The following is a 24,848-nucleotide window of genomic DNA, read 5'->3' as shown; positions in this document are numbered from 1 at the left end:
ATTAAAAACCTTTTTATGAATAGCAATTTAAAATATTTTAAAACATTTATTTTGCACAGCTTTGTTTACTAGGTTTAATTTATCTTGTTACTATTTGTTAAAAATAAACGGAAATTCATGTTTATAGGTTTGCTCTTAAATCATTTTAAAAAACTCAGATTTCAGGATATAATGTTTTTGGCTTGTTTTAAATATTCCTGCTTGCTGGCTCTTGTATGTTGGGGTAGAGGTTTCTTTTTAAAATCTAGTAGCACCCTCTAGAGCAAAAGGTACAATACAATTTGATAAGAAAGGAGCAGTTTAACAAATTCAAATATTCTCCTTGGAATTTCCTATCCGGAGTAATAGTTTGTTACTTAGAAGTACCAAAGAGCTGGCCAGACATGGTGGCTCATGCCTTTAATACCAGCACTTTGGGAGGCCGAGGTGGGCAGATCACTTGAGGTCGGAAGTTCAAGACCAGCCTGGCCAACATTGCGAAACCCCGTCTCTACTAAAAATACAAAAATTAGATGGGCATGGCATGCTGGCTCATGCCTGTAATTCCAGCTACTTGGGTAGTGGGGGAGAGGTGGGCGGGGCTGAGGCAGGAGAATCTATTGAACCCGGGAGACAGGAGTTGCAGTGAGCCGAGATCACGCCACTGTAGCACTCCAGCCTGGGTGATAGAGTGAGATTCCCTCTCCAAAAAAAAAAGAAAAAAAAAGAAAAAGTAGCAAAGAGCTGAACCTAAATTTTTTTTGCTCAAATATATATATATATATTCTTATCAAGGATGCCTTTTAGGTAAGTTCTTCTTACCTAACATTAAAGATTAAAACATCTTTTTCTTACCTCCTTGTGAATGTAATGGTATGTAATTTTATTTTAGAATGGATATTTTAATAAAATTACCCATAAGTATTGAATTTCCTGTTGACCAATATAACATGCTAAAATTTTATTGTATGTCCATTTTGTATGTGATAGTGTGTTTGTTTTGAGAATTACAAAATAGAGAATAAACCACACCCCTCGTACTTATGCTCTTGTTTCCACTTGTTTTTTGTAGTAGAGCATGACACATACTGGGTCTTGTAGTAGTCTTGAGTAAAAAATTATCTTGATTAAATTAATAATATTATTATTGATATATATCCATTTTCTATTACAGAAGAAAATACTCAGGAAACATCCCAGGTGAAGAAAAGTTTGACTGAAAAAGTTTCTCTCTATAGAGGTGACATCACATTGCTAGAGGTAGATGCTATAGTCAATGCTGGTGAGTAGGTGATTTTTCTGTGATGTGTTAAATAAGTATTATTTCAAAATATTTTTTATAATTAAGAATATAAGTATTTTAGAAAAAAATGCTTTCTGATGTATAAACGTCTAATCTATTTCTCTTCTTGATTAAACACATTGGAGATCTTTGTTTTTGTATGTTCTGCAATTAATGTGCATCTACAGCACCCTCTACAGTGAAAGGTGCTAGGTTGAGATTAGGATATTGAGGCTGGGCGCGGTGGCTCAAGCCTGTAATCCCAGCACTTTGGGAGGCCGAGACGGGCGGATCACGAGGTCAGGAGATCGAGACATCCTGGCTAACACAGTGAAACCCCGTCTCTACTAAAAATACAAAAACTAGCCGGGCGAGGTGGCGGGCGCCTGTAGTCCCAGCTACTCAGGAGGCTGAGGCAGGAGAATGGCGTAAACCCGGGAGGCGGAGCTTGCAGTGAGCTGAGATCCGGCCACTGCACTCCAGCCTGGGTGACAGAGCGAGACTCCGCCTCAAAAAAAAAAAAAAAAAAAAAAAAAAAAAGAGATTAGGATATTGGACCACTGGAGAAGTGACAGATTGTTGCAGAAAGTTCTTCAGAAAGAACTTTAGCAAGTATGTTATTGTTACTTTCATAGCTTGAGTTAATAGTTGGCCAACATAAATACAAGGGCTCATCAAGCTTTTTTCTTCTTTTGAATAGGTTGTCAGGCAATGATTGAACTGTGTAAGACAAAAGTGAAAATCTAAAGAAATTATTTCAGTGATTTCAAAACTTAAGTTGTTTGGGTTCTGGTTTTCATTTTCATCATGAAATGCTTAATTTTAACCAGCATATTTTAATTATTTCTAATAATTAATTGTCTAGTTAATTTTCCTATTTCAACATTGGGAAAAATTTAACAGATGTTATATTTTATTATGTGGCTATATATCAAAAAAGATGTAATAGCTGTGATTCTATAAAAATATTGTAAATGAGAGGATATTTAATGGTTTAATTTGTGTTTTGTAAAGTTAGGCTGTTTGAAGGTTGCAAGTGTCAATTAAAAGCAAATCTGGACTTAGGTAAGGAGAGGCTTTATCTAAATAGACTATTACAATAAAAGGAGGAGGATGATTCCAATAGCGGGAGGCAGAATATTGTGTTATCGGGAATGTTTTCCCCTGAGGTGAGCTGGTTCTGGGAATGGCTGTTAAGGAGGGGTGGCTCACCTTCCATTGCTTCAGGGTGGACCAAAGTTCAGGGGTTTCAAGGAAGGAGAGGAGCCTGACTAAAGTTTGGTCGGGTCGTTGGTGGGCATTGACCAACCAGAATGGCAAATAGGGAAAAAGAGTTTGGCTAATCATGTATGAGACAGTGAATGGGAATTTGGAAAGTCCATTTCTGGCCTTGTCATTTGGCTGCAAGGTGGTCATCTGTCAGTTTTATCTAGTAAGCCTGTTCCCAGAACACAAAAGGATAGGGGTAATTTCTTGACTGTGACTCTTTCCAAGAGTACAGAGTTCAGGTGAAGTTCAGTGTTATCTCCAGGTTCCCTGTGGTGATAATAAATTCACACAGGATAGTAGGAAAATGCATTGGCAGGCGAACAGAAGGGTCTAATGGAGAACTGAAACATTGTTCAAGGATATTGTACAGCTCTGGCAATTGAGCAGAAAGTTCAGAATACTGGTCTGCTTATTGTTCCCTTAGAATTGGGTAATAAAAATATTTTGGGAGTAATTATCGAAATAAAATAAAATGGTGCAAAACAGAAGAACATCATTAACTACCTCATCACTATTTTGTTCTTTTAAATATTATCTTGCTCTTGCCTAAATGTATAACTTTTCATTGCTGCTGCATAATATATAAGGGTATGATGAGTTTATATGAAGACAGGCAGCAACTTTTGCTTACTCCCAAAATGATTCGGTAATTTTAACTCACCTCTCTGGCTGTGATGATTGTAATTTGGCCATGTTTTGCATCTCACAAGGATAGCCTCATCAGGAAGATCCCAGGTAGATGGAAAAGGGATGCCAAGTGAATATACACTGTAATGGCTCTATTTACAGCTTTCTGCTGTGCAGTTTGTTTGCCTGGTGTGGAAGGAGTGGAACAGCTGCTAACTTTTCAAGTGAACAAGGCAACATGGCAGGAAACTATAGAACTGCCTCTACTGGGAGGGGAGTGACAAACAGTACCCCTAGTCACTATGCCAAAGCAGCCCTGTCACCTCCTGTTAGGCTTCTGAAGTGCTCTTTTCATGACCATATTAGTACATTGGAACACCTGGTCTTAGTTGCTATGAATGAAATGACTTCATATTTTAAACTTCTTTCTAATAATGTGTGTTTTGAACTGCCTTAACCTCTTTAAATGTGACCCAGGATGGACTTCGTGTGTATTATATTCTTCTCTCTAGGAAATTATGCATGTTTAGTATGTTTTAATAAAACAGATTTTGCAAGCATTATAGTACACAGGGCAGTAGCACAAGTTTAGAGTTAGGCAGACCTGGGTTCAAAATTCAGGTTATCATAACCAAGACCATTTTTTATTTAAACTTTTTATTTTGAAATAACAATAGAAAAGACAAAAATAGCACAGAGTCCTATGAACCCTGTGTAAACTTCTCCCAATGGTGGCTTTGTATATAGCTGTAATACAACATCAAAAGCAGATTTTAAAAAATAATTTATTTTAGATTCAGAGAGTACTTGTATACTCGTTGCATGGTATATTCACAATGCTGAAGTTTGGAGTATGATTGATCTTGTCACCCAGGTAATGAGTGTAGTACCCAATAGTTACTTTTTCAACCCCTGCCCCTTCTTTTCCTTCCACCTTAGTAGTCCCCAGTGTGTATTGTTGCCATTTTTATGTCCCTGTTTACCCAATGTCAAAAACCAAAAATTGATACTGTTACATTACTGTTATCTAGACTATAGACTTTATTCAAGTTTTAACCATTTTTAAACTTGCCTTCATGTGAATGTGTGTATATGTGTGTGTAGTTCTTTGTAGTTTTATTTAATGCATAGATTCATGTGACCACCACCACAATCTAGATACAGAACTATTCCATTATCATAAAAGAACTCCCTCATGCTGTCTGGGCGTGCTGGCTCACGCCTGTAATCCTAGTACTTTGGGAGGTCGAGGTGGGGGATAATGAGGTCAGGAGTTCAAGACCAGCCTGGCCAAGATGATGAAACCCCGACTCTTTTAAAAATATAAAAATTAGCTGGGTGCAGTGGCAGGTGCCTGTAATCCCAGCTAATCTGGAGGCTGAGGCAGGAGAATCGCTTGAACCCGGGAGGTGGAGGTTGCAATGAGCTGACATTGCACCATTGCACTCTAGCCTGGGCAACAGAGCAAGACTCCATCTCAAAAAAAATAAAGAACCCCCTCTTGCTGCCACCTTTGTGTTTATATCCACTCATCTGCCTCCCTCCCTGTTTTCCATCTCTACCATTTTATTGTTTTTAGAATGGAATATAATTCTACAAAGACGTAATTAATAATGCTGCAGTGAACATGCCACTACCAATATCCCTTTGACATACTGGTTTCAGTTGCTTTGGATACCTAGAAGTAGAATCAACAGATCATATGGCAGTTTTATTTCTGGCTTGTTGAGGAACCTCCATGGTGTTTTCCTCTGTTAATGTACGTTCCCAACAGCGTGCAGGAGTTCTCTTTTCTCTGCATCCTCACCCAACACTTGTTCTGTTTCACCATGGCAAAAGCCATTCCAACAGGTGTGAAATGATATCTCATTGTGGTTTCCATTTGTGCTTCCCTAATGATTAGTGGTGCTGAGCATTTTTTTCATGTACTTGTTGGTCATTTGTATGTCTTCTGAGAAATGTCTGTTCAGGTCCTTTGCGTGATTTTTAATGGGGTTGTTTTCTTACTGTTGAGTTCTTTAAGTTCTTTATATATTTTGGCTATTAACTCTTTTTCAGAAGTATTCTTTGCAAATATTTTCTCCCATTTTGTGGGTTGTTTCTTCACTTCGTTAATTGTTTCCTTTGCTGTGCAGAAGCTTTTTAGTTTGAGGCTGTCCCATTTGTCTGTTTTGCTTTCATTGCCACAGAAATTGCACTTACATTAGAGAGTATGGTTACCAGAGGCTGGAGGGGGATTGGAGGAAGGGAATGGGGAGTTGTTGATCAAAAGTTACAAAGTTTTAGATACACAGGAGGAATAGGTTTTGAGATTTATCTTGTAGCAGGGTGTCTGTAATAAATAATAATGTATTATATATTTCAAAATAACTAAGGAAGTAAATTTCAAATGTCTCACCATAAAAAATGATAGATAAGTGAGGTGATGGATGTGTTAATTAGTTTGGCTTAATCATCCACGTTGTGTATACCATATATCAAAACATCACATTGTACCCCATAAACGTATACAATGATTGGTCAATCAAAATAATATTAATAATAATAATAAAGTCATATAAATGGAATTATACAGCATGTAATCTTTTAAGATTGCCTTTTTTCACTAAACATAATGCCCTGAGGGCCATTCAGATTGTATTAATGAATTAATGAATTTATATATTTATCAATTCAATAATTGTGCATTCCTTTTTATTGTTGAGTAGTAGTTCAATGTATGGATGCACCAGAGTTTGTTCAACCATTCACCCATTGAGGGACATTTGGATTCTTTGCAGTATTTTGCTGTTACCAATACAGTTTTTATGAACATTTATGTACATGTTTTTATTTTTTATTTATTTTTTATTTTTATTATACTTTAAGTTCGAGGGTACATGTGCATAATGTGCAGGTTTGTTACATATGTATACTTGTGCCATGTTGGTGTGCTGCACCCGTCAACTCGTCAGCACCCATCAACTCGTCATTTACATCAGGTATAACTCCCAATGCAATCCCTCCCCCCCCCATTCCCCGTGATAGGCCCTGGTGTGTGATATTCCCCTTCCTGAGTCCAAGTGATCTCATTGTTCAGTTCCCACCTATGAGTGAGAACATGCAGTGTTTGGTTTTCTGTTCTTGCGATAGTTTGCTGAGAATGATGGTTTCCAGCTGCATCCATGTCCCTACAAAGGACACAAACTCATCCTTTTTTATGGCTGCATAGTATTCCATGGTGTATATGTGCCACATTTTCTTAATCCAGTCTGTCACTGATGGACATTTGGGTTGATTCCAAGTCTTTGCTATTGTGAATAGTGCCGCAATAAACATACGTGTGCATGTGTCTTTATAGCAGCATGATTTATAATCCTTTGGGTATATCCCCAGTAATGGGATGGCTGGGTCATATGGGACTTCTAGTTCTAGATCCTTGAGGAATCGCCATACTGTTTTCCATAATGGTTGAACTAGTTTACAATCCCACCAACAGTGTAAAAGTGTTCCTATTTCTCTACATCCTCTCCAGCACCTGTTGTTTCCTGACTTTTTAATGATTGCCATTCTAACTGGTGTGAGATGTTATGTCATGGTGGTTTTGATTTGTATTTCTCTGATGGCCAGTGATGATGAGCATTTTTTCATGTGTCTGTTGGCTATATGAATGTCATCTTTTGAGAAATGTCTGTTCATATCCTTTGCCCACTTTTTGATGGGGTTGTTTGTTTTCTTCTTGTAAATTTGTTTGAATTCTTTGTAGGTTCTGGATATTAGCCCTTTGTCAGATGAGTAGATTGCAAAAATTTTCTCCCATTCTGTAGGTTGCCTGTTCACTCTGATGGCAGTTTCTTTTGCTGTGCAGAAGCTCTTTAGTTTAATTAGATCCCATTTGTCAATTTTGGCTTTTGTTGCTGTTGCTTTTGGTGTTTTAGACATGAAGTCCTTGCCCATGCCTATGTCCTGAATGGTATTCCCTAGGTTTTCTTCTAGGGTTTTTATGGTATTAGGTCTAACATTTAAGTCTCTAATCCATCTTGAATTAATTTTCGTATAAGGAGTAAGGAAAGGATCCAGTTTCAGCTTTCTACTTATGGCTAGCCAGTTTTCCCAGCACCATTTATTAAATAGGGAATCCTTTCCCCATTTCTTGTTTTTGTCAGGTTTATCAAAGATCAGATGGCTGTAGATGTGTGGTATTATTTCTGAGGACTCCGTTCTCTTCCATTGGTCCATATCTCTGTTTTGGTACCAGTACCATGCTGTTTTGGTTACTGTAGCCTTGTAGTATAGTTTGAAGTCAGGTAGCGTGATGCCTCCAGCTTTGTTCTTTTGGCTTAGGATTGTCTTGGCAATGCGGGGTCTTTTTTGGTTCCATATGAACTTCAAAGCAGTTTTTTCCAATTCTGTGAAGAAACTCATTGGTAGCTTGATGGGGATGGCATTGAACCTATAAATTACCTTGGGCAGTATGGCCGTTTTCATGATATTGATTCTTCCTATCCATGAGCATGGTATATTCTTCCATTTGTTTGTGTCCTCTTTTACTTCATGAGCAGTGGTTTGTAGTTCTCCTTGAAGAGGTCCTTTACATCCCTCGTAAGTTGGATTCCTAGGTATTTTATTCTCTTTGAAGCAATTGTGAATGGAAGTTCATTCATGATTTGGCTCTCTCTTTGTTACTGGTGTATAAGAATGCTTGTGATTTTTGCACATTAATTTTGTATCCTGAGACTTTGCTGAAGTTTCTTATCACCTTAAGGAGATTTTGGGCTGAGACGATGGGGTTTTCTAAATATACAATCGTGTCATCTGCAAACAGGGACAATTTGACTTCTTCTTTTCCTAACTGAATACCCTTGATTTCTTTCTCTTGCCTGATTGCCCTAGCCAGAACTTCCAACACTATGTTGAATAGGAGTGGTGAGAGAGGGCATCCCTGCCTTGTGCCAGTTTTCAAAGGGAATTTTTCCAGTTTTTGCTCATTCAGTATGATATTGGCTGTGGGTTTGTCATGAATAGCTCTTATTATTTTGAGGTACGTTCCATCAATACCGAATTTATTGAGCGTTTTTAGCATGAAGGGTTGTTGAATTTTGTCAAAGGCCTTTTCTGCATCGATTGAGAGAATCATGTGGTTTTTGTCTTTGGTTCTGTTTATATGCTGGATTACGTTTATTGATTTGCATATGTTGAACCAGCCTTGCATCCCAGGAATGAAGCCCACTTGATCATCGTGGATAAGCTTTTTGACGTGCTGCTGGATCCGGTTTGCCAGTATTTTATTGAGGATTTTTGCATCGATGTTCATCAGGGAGATTGGTCTAAAATTCTTTTTTTTTGTTGTGTCTCTGCCAGGCTTTGGTATCAAGATGATGTTGGCCTCATAAAATGAGTTAGGGAGGATTCCCTCTTTTTCTATTGATTGGAATAGTTTCAGAAGGAATGGTACCAGCTCCTCCTTGTACCTCTGGTAGAATTCAGCTGTGAATCCATCTGGTCCTGGACTTTTTTTGGTTGGTTGGCTATTAATTATTGTCTCAATTTCAGAGCCTGCTATTGGTCTATTCAGGGATTCAACTTCTTCCTGGTTTAGTCTTGGAAGAGTGTAAGTGTCCAGGAAATTATCCATTTCTTCTACATTTTCTGGTTGATTTGCGTAGAGGTGTTTATAGTATTCTCTGATGGTAGTTTGTATTTCTGTGGGGTCAGTGGTGATATCCCCTTCATCATTTTTTATTGAGTCTATTTGATTCTTCTCTCTCTTCTTCTTTATTAGTCTTGCTAGCGGTCTATCAATTTTGTTGATCTTTTCAAAAATCCAACTTCTGGATTCATTGAATTTTTGGAGGGTTTTTTGTTTCTGTATCTCCTTCAGTTCTGCTCTGATCTTAGTTATTTCTTGCCTTCTGCTAGCTTTTGAATGTGTTTGCTCTTGCTTCTCTAGTTCTTTTAATTGTGATGTTAGAGTGTCCATTTTAGATCTTTCCAGCTTTCTCTCGTGGGCATTTAGTGCTATAAATTTCCCTCTACACACTGCTTTAAATGTGTCCCAGAGATTCTGGTATGTTGTATCTTTGTTCTCATTGGTTTCAAAGAACATCTTTATTTCTGCCATCCTTTCGTTATGTACCCAGTAGTCATTCAGGAGCAGGTTATTCAGTTTCCATGTAGTTGAGCGGTTTAGATTGAGTTTCTTAGTCCTGAGTTCTAGTTTGATTGCACTGTGGTCTGAGAGACAGTTTGTTATAATTTCTGTTCTTTTACATTTGCTGAGGAGTGCTTTACTTCCAATTATGTGGTCGATTTTAGAATAAGTGTGATGTGGTGCTGAGAAGAATGTATATTCTGTTGATTTGGGGTGGAGAGTTCTATAGATGTCTATTAGGTCTGCTTGCTGCAGAGATGAGTTCAATTCCTGGATATCCTTGTTAACTTTCTGTCTCGTTGATCTGTCTAATGTTGACAGTGGAGTGTTGAAGTCTCCCATTATTATTGTATGGGAGTCTAAGTCTCTTTGTAAGTCTCTAAGGACTTGCTTTATGAATCTGGGTGCTCCTGTATTGGGTGCATATATATTTAGGATAGTTAGCTCTTCCTGTTGAATTGATCCCTTTACCATTATGTAATGGCCTTCTTTGTCTCTTTTGATCTTTGATGGTTTAAAGTCTGTTTTATCAGAGACTAGGATTGCAACCCCTGCTTTTTTTTGTTCTCCATTTGCTTGGTAGATCTTCCTGCATCCCTTTATTTTGAGCCTATGTATGTCTCTGCGTGTGACATGGGTCTCCTGAAGACAGCAGACTGATGGGTCTTGACTCTTTATCCAGTTTGCCAGTCTGTGTCTTTTAATCGGAGCATTTAGTCCATTCACATTTAAGGTTAATATTGTTATGTGTGAACTTGATCCTGCCATTATGATATTAACTGGTTATTTTGCTGGTTAGTTGATGCAGTTTCTTCCTAGCCTCGATGGTCTTTACATTTTGGCATGTTTTTGCAATGGCTGGTACCGGTTGTTCCTTTCCATGTTTAGTGCTTCCTTCAGGGTCTCTTGTAAGGCAGGCCTGGTGGTGACAAAATCTCTAAGCATTTGCTTATCTGTAAAGGATTTTATTTCTCCTTCACTCATGAAACTTAGTTTGGCTGGATATGAAATTCTGGGTTTAAAATTCTTTTCTTTAAGAATGTTGAATATTGGCCCCCACTCTCTTCTGGCTTGTAGAGTTTCTGCCGAGAGATCTGCTGTTAGTCTGATGGGCTTCCCTTTGTGGGTAACCCGACCTCTCTCTCTGGCTGCCCTTAACAGTTTTTCCTTCATTTCAACTTTGTTGAATCTGGCAATTATGTGTCTTGGAGTTGCTCTTCTCGAGGAGTATCTTTGTGGCGTTCTCTGTATTTCCTGAATTTGAATGTTGGCTTGCCCTACTTGGTTGGGGAAGTTCTCCTGGATGATATAATGAAGAGTGTTTTCCAACTTGGTTCCATTTTCTCCCTCACTTTCAGGCACCCCAATCAGATGTAGATTTGGTCTTTTTACATAATCCCATACTTTTTGCAGGTTTTGTTCATTTCTTTTTCTTCTTTTTTCTTTTGGTTTCTCTTCTCACTTCATTTCATTCATTTGATCCTCAATTGCTGATACTCTTTCTTCCAGTTGATCGAGTCGGTTACTGAAGCTTGTGCATTTGGCACGTATTTCTCGTGTCATGGTTTTCATCTCTGTCAGTTCGTTTATGGCCTTCTCTGCATTAATTATTCCGGTTATCAATTCTTCCACTCTTTTTTCAAGATTTTTAGTTTCTTTGTGCTGGATACGTAATTTCTCCTTTAGCTCTGAGAAGTTTGATTGTCTGAAGCCTTCTTCTCTTATCTCGTCAAAGTCATTCTCCATCCAGGTTTGATCCGTTGCTGGCGATGAGCTGCGTTCTTTCGGAAGGGGAGATGCGCTCTTATTTTTTGAATTTCCAGCTTTTCTGCTCTGCTTTTTCCCCATATTTGTGGTTTTATCTGCCTCTGGTCATTGATGATGGTGACGTACTGATGGGGTTTTGGTGTGGGTGTCCTTCCTGTTTGTTAGTTTTCCTTCTAACAGCCAGGACCCTCAGCTGTAGGTCTTTTGGAGATTGCTTGAGGTCCACTCCAGTCCCTGTTTGCCTGGGTGTCAGCAGCAGAGGCTGCAGAAGATAGAATACTGCTGAACAGCGAGTGTACCTGTCCGATTCTTGCTTTGGAAGCTTCCTCTCAGGGGTGTACTCCACCGTGTGAGGTGTGGGGTGTCGGTCTGCCCCTAGTGGAGGATGTCTCCCAGTTAGGCTACTCAGGGGTCAGGGACCCACTTGAGCAGGCAGTCTGTCCGTTCTCAGATCTCAGCCTCCGTGTTGGGAGATCCACTGCTCTCTTCAACGCTGTCAGACAGAGTCATTTGCATATGCAGAGGTTTCTGCTGCCTTTTTTTTGTTGTTGTTGTTGTTGTTTAGCTGTGCCCTGTCCCCAGAGGTGGAGTCTACAGAGATTGGCAGGCCTCCTTGAGCTGCTGTGAGCTCCACCCAGTTTGATCTTCCCAGGGTTTTGTTTACCTACTTAAGCCTCAGCAATGGCGGGCGCCCCTCCCCCAGCCTCGCTGCTGTGTTGCAGTTAGATCGCAGACTGTTGTGCTAGCAATGAGGAAGGTTCCGTGGGCGTGGGACCCTCCCGGCCTGGTGTGGGATATAATCTCCGGTGTGCCCGTTTGCTTAAAGCTCAGTATTGGGGTGGGAGTTACCCGATTTTCCAGGTGTTGTGTGTCTCAGTTCCCCTGGCTAGGAAAAGGGATTCCCTTCCCCCTTGCGCTTCCCAGGTGAGGTGATGCCTCGCCCTGCTTCAGCTCTCGCTGGTCAGGCTGCAACAATTGACCAGCACCGATTGTCTGGCACTCCCTAGTGAGATAAACCCAGTACCTCAGTTGAAAATGCAGAAATCACCTGTCTTCTGTGTCGCTCGCGCTGGGAGCTGGAGACTGGAGCTGTTCCTATTTGGCCATCTTGCTCCGCCCCCCCATGTTTTTATGTGACCATACATTTTTGTTTCTCTGGGATAGACATCCAAGAATGTGATTACTAGGTTACATGTAAGTGCATGTTTAGTTTTATAAGAAACTGCTAAACTGTTTGTCGTAGTAGCTGTACAATTTTACATTCTTACCAGCAATGTGTGAGAGGTTCAGTTTTTCTACATCCTTGCCAGCATTTGGTGGTGTAATTATTTCTTATTTTAGCTGTTGTCATAGGTATGTATTAATAGCTAATCATGTTTTTAATATTTATTTTTTATTTTTAAATTTTTTTCTCTGCTGTTTGAATCAGCATCATCATGGTTTTAATTGGTGTTTCCCTAAAGGTTAATGATGTCAAACACCTCTCCATATGCTTATTTGCCACCTGTATGTCTTTTTGGTGAAATACCAGTTCTTATCTTGTGCCATTTTGTAATGGGTCTCAGTGATATTTGTGAAGTTTGGGCATTTTTATTTTTTAAGGCCCCACCCTAAATCATATTGCTATATACTGAAATATACTACAGTCCACATCCAACACAGTCCATACTTAAGGGTTGGGTGATAGTTAATTAGTTAATGTAGTGGCATGTTTTATAGATATTTAGGTTAACATTAATTTTGATTTTGTACTTTTCATATTTTGGAAACCTAAATTATCTTTTTCTAGACTCTTGAAAAGCTTGTTGGTGTTATGCTCATAGTACTAATTATAAATTGCCCTGCTGACATCAGCTTGATTGGGCAAATTATTCAGCCCTTTGATCCTCACTTTTTAAATCTATAAATAGGGATAATACTAGTAATTAAGATCAGACAGATGTTGTAAGTAATGTGTGAAAAATACATAGCACAGTTCTTGCACAAAATATGTAGTTGGTATATTTTAGCTATGGTATTTATTTTTGTATGGCTACTGAATGGATTTCATACTACTGCTGTCTTTTCTGAGAGAACTCAGGTTAGTAGAGGAAATGGAGGATATCTTCTGTGTTTATTAGCATTCAGATTTTCCATTATGCAGAGCCAGTTTTCCCCTGAAAAGCACTGATGCTCAAGCTAGAGCAGTTGCTTTCTTTGTGAGCAGTTTTCAAAATTCCACGTATTTTTATATCGATTTGTCTAGTTACTAATCTATAATTGACACTTATCTGTATGTCCTTTAAGTTTGACTCTCTTTTACCTTATTGTTTAAAGACAGGAGTCTCACTCTGTCACTCAGGCTGGAATGCAGTGGCATAATCATAGCTCAATGCAGGCTTGAGCTTCTGAGCTCAAGCGATCTTCCTGCCTCAGCCTCCCAAGTGCTAGGACTACAAGCATGTGCCACCATGCCTGGTTAATTAATTTTTCTTTTTCTTTTTTCTTTCTTTTTTTTTTTTTTTGTAGAGACAGAGTCCTGCTATGTTTCCTAGGGTGGTCTTGAACTCCTAGCTTCAAGTGATTCTCCTATCTAGACCTCCCAAAGTACTGGGATTATAGGTGTGAGCTACCTCGCCTGGCCTTTGCTTTGATTCTGTTTTAAATAAAGTACAACTGTCTGTACAAAAAAGAGGTGTTTTCAGAACTAGTTTGTCTGTGTGTGACATTCAGATTCTGCCTCACAAAACAGTATTTTTATAGAAAAAAATTCAGTATTTACTACGAGGAAAAGTCACACTTTTAAATCAGTTACCTCATGGGGATGCTTGAAAGCATTTTGGTACATATTCGTAGCTCTTTAGGGTTAAACAAACAGATTTTCAGATGCTGCCTACATAGAGGAGTAAGAAACATTCATTTGACAAAAAAACCCCAAAAACAAATACCCCAAAACCCCCAGGAAAATGTATTGAGTGCTTATTATGAGTTAAGAACTAGGTTGAACAGTGGAGGTAAAGACAAGTAAGTAAACAGTTGCTATACAGCATGATAAAGTGTTTATTAGAGCCACGTCCAAGGTGCCATGGGCAAATACAGAAAAGCAAACAACTCAAGAAAGCAGGTGAGTATATATTACATTTAGGAAACCACATGTGGCTGAGTGTGCTTGGAGCAAATACAGGCAGAGGCCAGATCATGAAGTGCTTTGTATGTCACTTTCAGGGCTGAGTTTTTTATTATTATTATTATTTTTTATCTTTTAGAAGATGGGGAGTTTTTGAAGAAATTTTTAGGGAGGGTATGTGTTAGATCCCTTTGACTGCAGTGTGAAGGATAAATTGGGGAAGGATTAAGTTTGAGGGGGAGACTGGAAGCAGAAATGAAACTCTTTAACTTTGTACTAAGTACGTCGCTGAAGTAAGTCTGATTTTTCCTCTCCTAGCTCGTAATTGTAGCTGTTGCTTCTTCTGACTCTGCCCTCTTTAATAGTGGGTTGATTCTTGGATGATTATGGTTTGAATGCAGTTTGATTTGGAGTAACCTCAAAGAGCTTAAGTCTAGTGTGACTGGATTAGAGCAGACAAATAGAATCAAAGTGTATTTGTTCTTTCAACAACTTTCTTGAATTCTGAATTTGTACAGATGACATATCAAGACACTGCTAATCTGGCTTCTGCTCAACTGTTTTCACTAAAACTGTTCTCACCAGTTTTAGGTTTTATGCCACCATAACCTCTTTTTCTTGAAGTAATGGGCCCTTTTTTGGTCCTTATTTTCCTGGATCTCTCTATAGTATACAATACTGTTGACTACTTCATCCTTGAATGTTAATTTTCCTTTAGCTTCAGTGACACATTTGGTAGTCTCCTCTCGTTAGCTATACAGCCATAACCTTCATTTAAATCACATTATTTCTTACCTAGACTATTGCAGTAGACTCCTGAATGCTTTACTTGCAACCTCACCTACTCTCCAGATGCAGACCAAATGATCTTTTTTACATTACTTCTCTGTACAGCCACCTTTAGTTGCTCCCCATGGCCCATAAGATTAAGGGCAAACTCAGCATGTCAAACAAGACTTGCCTCAATATCCCTGCCATGCCAGTCTCCAGTCCACCAATCTCTTGCCACTGACCTGCAATTTTTTCTGTCCCCCACTGTTTTTCTCCTTTCTCCCTCCCACCCACTTTCTCTTTCCCCCTTTTCCTCTTGGGCTTTGCACACGCTGCTGCCTCTACCTAAAATATTACTTCTCTAAAGAATTTCTCTTCCTAGCAGTTCCTGCCTCAGTCTTTCAGCATGCCAGATGATGTTTCATCTCCTACTGGAAGCCTGAATTCCCCTCATTCAGCCTTCCAATCTTGAATGAGTGTCAGTACTATGGGTTCCATAACTTCATACACTTCTGCTAGCATAGCACATAATCTAATATCAGTTCACTTATGAAGGCCACTGAAATGATTTGGACACATTTGCTTATAAGGACTTTATAAGATTTTTACCAAAATGAAATCACAAAATTAAAAAAAATTGTGGGAAACTTGAAGATCCCCAAGATCTTCAGATGCTAGTGTGAGAAACGCAGCTGTAGAGGATAGGAAATGTGGGACTCAAGTGAGAGACTGGGAGTAAACACATAGATTAAGTTGGCATATTAATTTTATTAATTTGAATGGTAAGAGGTATTGAGAGCTAAATGTGCTAAATTGTTATGATAACCTAAGAGGCAAATTTAACAGATGAAGAAATATCGCCATGGAGAGGTTAAGTGATTCACCTCTGGTTATACAGCCAGTAAGTAGATCTAGAGCTTGTGTTCCTAGCATCTTTCCTGTTGAATTCTTTCACACAGAAACTATGATGCTATCCTAAGCCATCTCTCTGTATTAAATATAGATAATTCCTTAGTTGACCTTTTGGCCCTTGGAACACTATCAACCAATATGTGATATCAGGAGTTTTTATTAAAAGTATGTGGTAATTATCATCTCTATTAAATAATACCTCATCTTTTAGTCCTTCTCTAGAAATTTAACAACCACATCTTGTTTGAATTGACTATAGGTCAGTTAGTGAAGTGCTATCTGGCAGTCTGAGCAGGTCTGGAAACGTGGCCTACTGAAGTGTAGTTGACCTCCCTTTGACAGTTCATTGTAACTTTGGAAGGATTATATCCAAATATTTTAAGTGCAAAAGAAAAATGTTACCTTGCTCACTGTGCAGGAATAGTAAACAATAAGATCACTCCTCTTCAAATTTTTTCGAAGTATTTAATTTACTAGTATGTAGGAGAGAACGTATTTACAATCAGATCTAGATAGGTACAAATAAAAGAATGAATTAAGGTTAAAAATGTCTGTGGGTCCTAGTAAATTACATTGGCACACTTTTGGACTGAGAGTGGATTATTTTTTTCTCCATGTGCAGATGGATTCTGTCTAATAGAAGAGATAGACCTGGAAGGAAGCAAATAGGTACAGTTCATTGTGTATAAAGTATGTATCAAGTACTCTTTGTGGATGCAAAGAGAGTTAGTAAATTATTTGTTTTAATCTCATTCTTGTGATGAATAAATTGTAATTTTGAGTGAGAATTAATTTTCAGGCCCTATATATAAGTTAGTTTACTTTTTTTTTGTTTGTTTGCTTGAGACAGAGTCTTGCTCTGTCACCCAGGCTGGAGTGCGGTGGCACAGTCTCCGCTCACCACAACATCCTCCTCCCCAGTTCAAGTGATTCTCATGCCTCAGCTTCCTGAGTAGCTGGGCTTACAGGCGGGTGGTACCACAGCTGGCTAACTTTTTTGTATTTTTAGTGGAGATGGTGTTTTGCCATGTTGGCCACACTGGTCTCAAACTCCTGACCTCAAGTGATCCGCCCGTCTCGGCCTCCAAAAAGGATTGCAGGTGTGAGCCACAGCAGCTGGCTACTTTTAAAAACACTCTTTGCATATATGCAATATGGTCAGGGATTTTATTAGTTCTTTACCTTGTTGTTTGAGCCATAGAGCTAAGAACATACTTGGTCCCTTATCTTAACATTGCATGTCCTAAATTTTGTTTTGAGAGAGGATAACAGATGCATCTACTAATCTTTGGCCTCCTGTCTTTCTCCTTTCTTGACATTTACACACAAACTTTGCCCATGGGAAGTTTAGTCCCTTTCCCAGATTTCTGAGGATTTGTTTTCAGGACGCTTACATTTTCATGATCACTTCTTTCTCTGTAATATGATTCTAGTAAATTTCCGATGGCCACATTTGCTTCCTTATTTCTTGCCATTACTGTCTTCTGTCTTCACTGCAGGCTTCACCCCACACTTAGAACAGCCAAATATTTCCTTTATTTCCCAAAGCACTACTAATATTATGGGTAGTAGGTATTTACTGTAATTTAAGGGTTCGTCAAACAGGCCTGCCATCTTAATGTAGCTACATGTAGGATTATCTGTTTACAGTGACTAGGTCCTTGTATAATCTTACACCAAACCCATTGGTCAAAGAGCTTTGGTCTTTGCTAGAGCTTGGGGGTAAATACATCCATCTGATTTATGGTTCAGGGTGTCATTAGAGACAATTTTACTTGTTCTGTGCCACAATCACAGAAAAATATTTTGGAGAAGATAGATTGCAGGCTGTGTTATGAAAAAGTGATGATAACTTTTTGACTGTAATCGGTTGGTTGTAGCCAAAAATTAATTCAGTTTGTCAGACAAGTAATTTTTAAAAATGGAAAGTGAAGAAAGTTGATTTGTTTATTTTAGCTCTTCCTACCCCATACTACAGGGAGAGGCATATTTTATGTTGTGATTAATTATAGAGGACTTGGAGTCAGATCAATCATTATTTTAAGTATGCCTATTCAACTTCCTGGCCAAATAACTCTGACAACTTATTTAACCTTTCTGAATCTCAGTTTTCTCATCAGCAAAATGGAGATAATATAGGTTGAATATTTCTTATCCAAAATGCTAGAAGTGTTTCAGATTTTTTTTTTTTGATTTTCGAATATTTGCATATACATAATGAGAAATCTTGGGGATGAGACCCAAGTCTAAACATGAAATTCATTTGTGTTCATATACACCTTATACACGTAGCCTGAAGGTATTTTTTATATAATATTTTAGAATAGTTTTGTACAGTAAACAAAGTCTGTGTATGTTAAACTCTCAGAAAGCAAATATGTCAGGTGTTGAATTTTCCACTCGTGGTGTCATATTGGCACTTAAAAGCTTTCAGATATTAGAGCATTGCAGACATTGGATTTTTGGACTAGGGATGTTCAACCTGTGGTAGGGCCTATTTCACAGGGCTATTGTGAAAATCTAAAGAAATGATGGCCATCTAAAGAGATACAAAGTACTTCACACAGTGCCTTATGTATGGACACATCAGTAAATGATAGCAGAATTATACTGCTTAGTTTTAATATTGGAAAAAATTTTTATATGAATGTTATAAGGTAATTATGGGTGTTTTTCAAGTCCTGTGCAAAGATATATGTAAGGCCAACTAACAGGGTTTATTCTGTGTCCTTCAACTTTAGCTGTGACAGTATTTACTTGAATTACATTTAGGAAAAGTTGTTCCATTCTGAAGTTTTATAATAAAAGTCAAGTTTTTATGACATTCTTGTAATTTGTATGAACTATTGACCAAGGAAAAGAATGGTTTTAGTGTACGTTAACAATGTGTTTTTACTACATTACTTGTGAATGTCATACTTGTGTCAAAAATTGAGATGATGTCATAAAATTATATAGATAACCATTTAATAGCTGAGCATAATTTGATTAAGAATAATTGATGTAGAATATATGAATTTTTAGATAGGTAAATAACATATTAGGACTGCACAGGAGGAAATAAATGGTACTTATTAGAAATGTTTTATTCACCTCTACTTGCTTAAAATAAATGTTATTTTTATGTACTTGTTCTGTAAAACTGAAATGAAATAAGGCATATTTGAAGTTAGAATTTAAGTTATTGGGGAAATGAGGTTAACTTACTCTCTGAAATATTTTAGGACAGAATTTACAGCAACTACTTGATTGAATTTGAAATTTCATCTCCACTAGCAAAGCATCAAAGTTTTTTGACTTTTCACAAAGTTTTTGTGTTATATATTTTTTCTCTTAACTTTCTATTGAGCAGTAATAGATCCAAACACACACATAGAAATATATAGCTTAATAAATTTTGACAAACTGTCACACCTGTGTAATAGCATCCAGATAAAAAAGCAGAATGTGGCCAGGTGCTCACGCCTGTAATCTCAACACTCCGAGGCAGGCGGATCACAAGATCAGGAGTTCAAGACCAGCCTGACCAACATGGTGAAACCCCATCTCTACTAAAAATACAAAAATTAGCCAGGTGTGGTGGTGCGTGCCTGTAATCCCAGCTACTCAGAAGGCTGAGGCAGGAGAATCACTTGAACCCAGGAGGCGCAGGTTGCAGTGAATCAAGATCATGCCAGTGCACTCCAGCCTGGGTGACAGAGTGACACTCCATCTCAAAAACAAACAAACAAAAAAAAAACAAAAAGAAAAAAAGCAGCAGAATGTTACCAGTACCCCAGAAACCCTCTTGGCATCCCTGGTAAGGAATATAGTGAAGTGTATTTACTATCTTGACTTCTAGTAAATACAAAACTTTTGCCTGTTTTTGTATTTTAGGTAAATTGACCTATATATATTCTTTAGTGTTTGGCTATTTTTGTTCACCATTATGCTTGCAACATTGATACATACCATTGGTTATAGATATAGATCATTCGTTATCATTTTTATGTAATATTTCATTGTATAAATATGTCACAACTTACATATCCTATCTACTGTTGATGAGAGTTTAAGTAGTTTCCAGTCTGGGTGTTTTAGTACTGCAGTGAACATGGTAACACATTTTTGTGTGCTATTTTTGTAAATGCATATATATATATTTGTGTTGGGTCTATTCTGGGATATTAACTGTAAAATCATAGGATATATGCATATTTAACCTTAGTAGACACTGTTGTGTGGTTTAGTAGACACTGTTGTATGGTTTTCACTTTATACTTCCAGTAGCAGTGTATGAGACTTCTTATTACTCTATATCCTTGGCAACACTTATTTTCTGTTTTTAAAAATAGTGCATAAATTAGGTCAACTGGTAATATTTTCATTAATTTGTAAGATATACCATGATAAATCAAATTTGATAGCAGTTTGTAGCTAACAATCCATGTTAAGCCAGCCTTTGTAAGTGAAGAAATAAAAAATGTAAATGTTATTGTCATATGGGCAAGGATAAGAAGATGGGGTTGTTTTATGTAGTTCCTATTGAGTTCGTGAAAATATAAATGTATTAATTTTTCTCCCATAGATGGCAACACTTAGGAAAAAATAAACCATTGTATTATAAAAGTACTACTACTATTATTATTACTATTACTATTAACCCTTCATCATATGGGATGGCAAAGGGAAAAAAGGTTTTGGAATGATATTCTCAAACCTGCATTTGGAATAAAAGGTAATTTTAGAAAAATGTCTCCTAAAGTCTGTTTCCATATGTGAAATATTCCATAAAGCCTGTCCTTTTGTTGAACATAGATATTTTAAAATCCTGCAATATAATCTTAAAGCCACATTCAAAATAGGTTGATATTAATAGTTTGCTTTTGTATCATAGATACACCTTATTAATACGTAATATTCATCTAATATCTTATAGTATTAATAATCTAAAGATGTATCACATTAATTTTTTTCCAGGTATAACACTGATGCATGTTTATTGATAGAAAATATAGACTAGTATAAAGAAGTAAAATGTGTCAAATTTTACTATCCAGTGATAACCACTATTAATAATTGTTTTACATCCTTATAATCTTTAAAATGCATGTATAGAGAGCTATAAATAGTACATTTTGCAGTAATACTATATGTGCTATATAGTAACTTGCTTTTTTCTCACTTACATAGGTCAGTCATTTTCTGTATCCTTTTATGTTAAGAACATGATTTTAAATGGTTATTTCTAATTTCTCAAATAAAGCTATAATGATGGTCTTTGTACCTAAATCTTTGTAAGTATCTCTGATTATTTCTTCAAAATATATTACTCAGAAGGAATTACTGGATGAAAGGCTATGATATTTTTATTTTTTTTTATTTTTATTTATTTTTTATTTTTTTATTTTTATTTATTTATTTATTTATTTTTTATACTTTAAGTTCTAGGGTACATGTGCATAACGTGCAGGTTTGTTACATATGTATACATGTGCCATGTTGGTGTGCTGCACCCATCAACTCGTCAGCACCCATCAATTCATCATTTATATCAGGTATAACTCCCCAATGCAATCCCTCCCCCCTCCCCCCTCCCCATGATAGGCCCCATTGTGTGATGTTCCCCTTCCCGAGTCCAAGTGAGCTCATTGTTCAGTTCCCACCTATGAGTGAGAACATGCGGTGTTTGGTTTTCTCTTCTTGTGATAGTTTGCTAAGAATGATGGTTTCCAGCTGCATCCATGTCCCTACAAAGGACGCAAACTCATCCTTTTTTATGGCTGCATAGTATTCCATGGTGTATATGTGCCACATTTTCTTAATCCAGTCTGTCACTGATGGACATTTGGGTTGATTCCAAGTCTTTGCTATTGTGAATAGTGCCGCAATAAACATACGTGTGCATGTGTCTTTGTAGTAGCATAGTTAATAATCCTTTGGGTATATACCCAGTAGTGGGATGGCTGGGTCATATGGTACATCGAGTTCTAGATCCTTGAGGAATTGCCATACTGTTTTCCATAATGGTTGAACTAGTTTACAATCCCACCAACAGTGTAAAAGTGTTCCTATTTCTCCACATCCTCTCCAACACCTGTTGTTTCCTGATTTTTTAATGATTGCCATTCTAACTGGTGTGAGATGGTATCTCATTGTGGTTTTGATTTGCATTTCTCTGATGGCGAGTGATGATGAGCATTTTTTCATGTGTCTGTTGGCTGTATGAATGTCTTCTTTTGAGAAATGTCTGTTCATATCCTTTGCCCACTTTTGGATGGGGTTGTTTGTTTTTTTCTTGTATATTTGTTTGAGTTCTTTGTAGATTCTGAAAATTAGCCCTTTGTCATTAGCCCTTTGTCAGATGAGTAGATTGCAAAAATTTTCTCCCATTCTGTAGGTTGCCTGTTCACTCTGATGGTAGTTTCTTTTGCTGTGCAGAAGCTCTTTAGTTTAATGAGATCCCATTTGTCAATTTTGGCTTTTGCTGCCGTTGCTTTTGGTGTTTTAGACATGAAGTCCTTGCCCATGCCTATGTCCTGAATGGTACTACCTAGATTTTCTTCTAGGGTTTTTATGGTTTTAGGTCTAACATTTAAGTCTCTAATCCATCTTGAATTAATTTTCGTATAAGGAGTAAGGAAAGGATCCAGTTTCAGCTTTCTACTTATGGGTAGCCAATTTTCCCAGCACCATTTATTAAATAGGGAATCCTTTCCCCATTTCTTGTTTTTGTCAGGTTTGTCAAAGATCAGATGGTTGTAGATGTGTGGCATTATTTCTGAGGACTCCATTCTGTTCCATTGGTCTATATCTCTGTTTTGGTACCAGTACCATGCTGTTTTGGTTACTGCAGCCTTGTAGTATAGTTTGAAGTCAGGTAGCGTGACGCCTCCGGCTTTGTCCTTTTGACTTAGGATTGTCTTGGCAATGCGGGCTCTTTTTTGGTTCCATATGAACTTTAAAGCAATTTTTTCCAATTCGGTGAAGAAACTTATTGGTAGCTTGATGGAGATGGCATTGAATCTATAAATAACCTTGGGCAGTATGGCCATTTTCACGATATTGATTCTTCCTATCCATGAGCATGGTGTGTTCTTCCATTTGTTTGTGTCCTCTTTGATTTCACTGAGCAGTGGTTTGTAGTCCTCCTTGAAGAGGTCCTTTACATCCCTTGTAAGTTGGATTCCTAGGTATTTTATTCTCTTTGAAGCAATTGTGAATGGAAGTTCATTCCTGATTTGGCTCTCTGCTTGTCTGTTACTGGTGTATAAGAATGCTTGTGATTTTTGCACAATAATTTTGTATCCTGAGACTTTGCTGAAGTTGCTTATCAGCTTAAGAAGATTTTGGGCTGAGACGATGGGGTTTTCTAAATATACAATCATGTCATCTGCAAACAGGGACAATTTGACTTCTTCTTTTCCTAACTGAATACCCTTGATTTCTTTCTCTTGCCTGATTGCCCTAGCCAGAACTTCCAACACTATGTTGAATAGGAGTGGTGAGAGAGGGCATCCCTGTCTTGTGCCAGTTTTCAAAGGGAACTTTTCCAATTTTTGCCCATTCAGTATGATATTAGCTGTGGGTTTGTCATAAATAGCTCTTATTATTTTGAGGTACGTTCCATCAATACCGAATTTGTTGAGCGTTTTTAGCATGAAGGGCTGTTGAATTTTGTCAAAAGCCTTTTCTGTATCTATTGAGATAATCATGTGGTTCTTGTCTTTGGTTCTGTTGATATGCTGGATTACGTTTATTGATTTGCGAATGTTGAACCAGCCTTGCATCCCAGGGATGAAGCCCACTTGATCATGGTGGATAAGCTTTTTGATGTGCTGCTGAATCCGGTTTGCCAGTATTTTATTGAGGATTTTTGCATCGATGTTCATCAGGGAGATTGGTCTAAAATTCTCTTTTTTTGTTGTGTCTCTGCCAGGCTTTGGTATCAGGATGATGTTGGCCTCATAAAATGAGTTAGGGAGGATTCCCTCTTTTTCTATTGATTGGAATAGTTTCAGAAGGAATGGTACCAGCTCCTCCTTGTACCTCTGGTAGAATTCAGCTGTGAATCCATCTGGTCCTGGGCTTTTTTTGGTGGGCAGGCTATTAATTGTTGCCTCAATTTCAGAGGCTGCTATTGGTCTATTCAGGGATTCAACTTCTTCCTGGTTTAGTCTTGGAAGAGTGTACGCGTCCAGGAAATTATCCATTTCTTCTAGATTTTCTAGTTGATTTGCGTAGAGGTGTTTATAGTATTCTCTGATGGTAGTTTGTATTTCTGTGGGGTCGGTGGTGATATCCCCTTTATCATTTTTTATTGCGTCTATTTGATTCCTCTCTCTTTTCTTCTTTATTAATCTTGCTAGCGGTCTGTCAATTTTGTTGATCTTTTCAAAAAACCAACTCCTGGATTCATTGATTTTTTGGAGGGTTTTTTGTGTCTCTATCTCCTTCAGTTCTGCTCTGATCTTAGTTATTTCTTGCCTTCTGCTAGCTTTTGAATGTGTTTGCTCTTGCCTCTCTAGTTCTTTTAATTGTGATGTTAGAGTGTCAATTTTAGATCTTTCCTGCTTTCTCTTGTGGGCACTTAGTGCTATAAATTTCCCTCTACACACTGCTTTAAATGTGTCCCAGAGATTCTGGTATGTTGTATCTTTGTTCTCATTGGATTCAAAGAACATCTTTATTTCTGCTTTCATTTCGTTATGTACCCAGTAGTCATTCAGGAGCAGGTTGTTCAGTTTCCATGTAGTTGAGCGGTTTTGATTGAGTTTCTTAGTCCTGAGTTCTAGTTTGATTGCACTGTGGTCAGAGAGACAGTTTGTTATAATTTCTGTTCTTTTACATTTGCTGAGGAGTGCTTTACTTCCAATTATGTGGTCAATTTTGGAATAAGTGTGATGTGGTGCTGAGAAGAATGTATATTCTGTTGACTTGGGGTGGAGAGTTCTATAGATGTCTATTAGGTCCGCTTGGTGCAGAGATGAGTTCAATTCCTGGATATCCTTGTTAACTTTCTGTCT

At 37.7% G+C, this 24,848-nt stretch overlaps 1 protein-coding gene across 4 annotated transcripts in view; it reads left to right on the top strand.

Annotated features, from left to right (window-relative positions):
- The window catches only part of MACROD2 (mono-ADP ribosylhydrolase 2), a 2,106,139-nt gene that overhangs the window by 86,040 nt on the left and 1,995,251 nt on the right, over positions 1-24,848 (top strand). For all 4 annotated transcript variants that reach the window (XM_023217826.3, XM_023217825.3, XM_023217824.3 and 1 more), the window contains exon 3: positions 1,154-1,261. In XM_023217826.3, coding sequence (XP_023073594.1) covers positions 1,154-1,261 — 108 coding nt within the window. The remainder of the gene's footprint in view (positions 1-1,153; positions 1,262-24,848) is intronic.

This window comes from Piliocolobus tephrosceles, chromosome 20 (assembly GCF_002776525.5).
Source record: "Piliocolobus tephrosceles isolate RC106 chromosome 20, ASM277652v3, whole genome shotgun sequence".
Classification (NCBI taxonomy): Eukaryota; Metazoa; Chordata; class Mammalia; order Primates; family Cercopithecidae; genus Piliocolobus; species Piliocolobus tephrosceles.
Note: the sequence above shows the minus strand (reverse complement) of the source record. Positions and strands in the feature narration are given on the sequence as shown.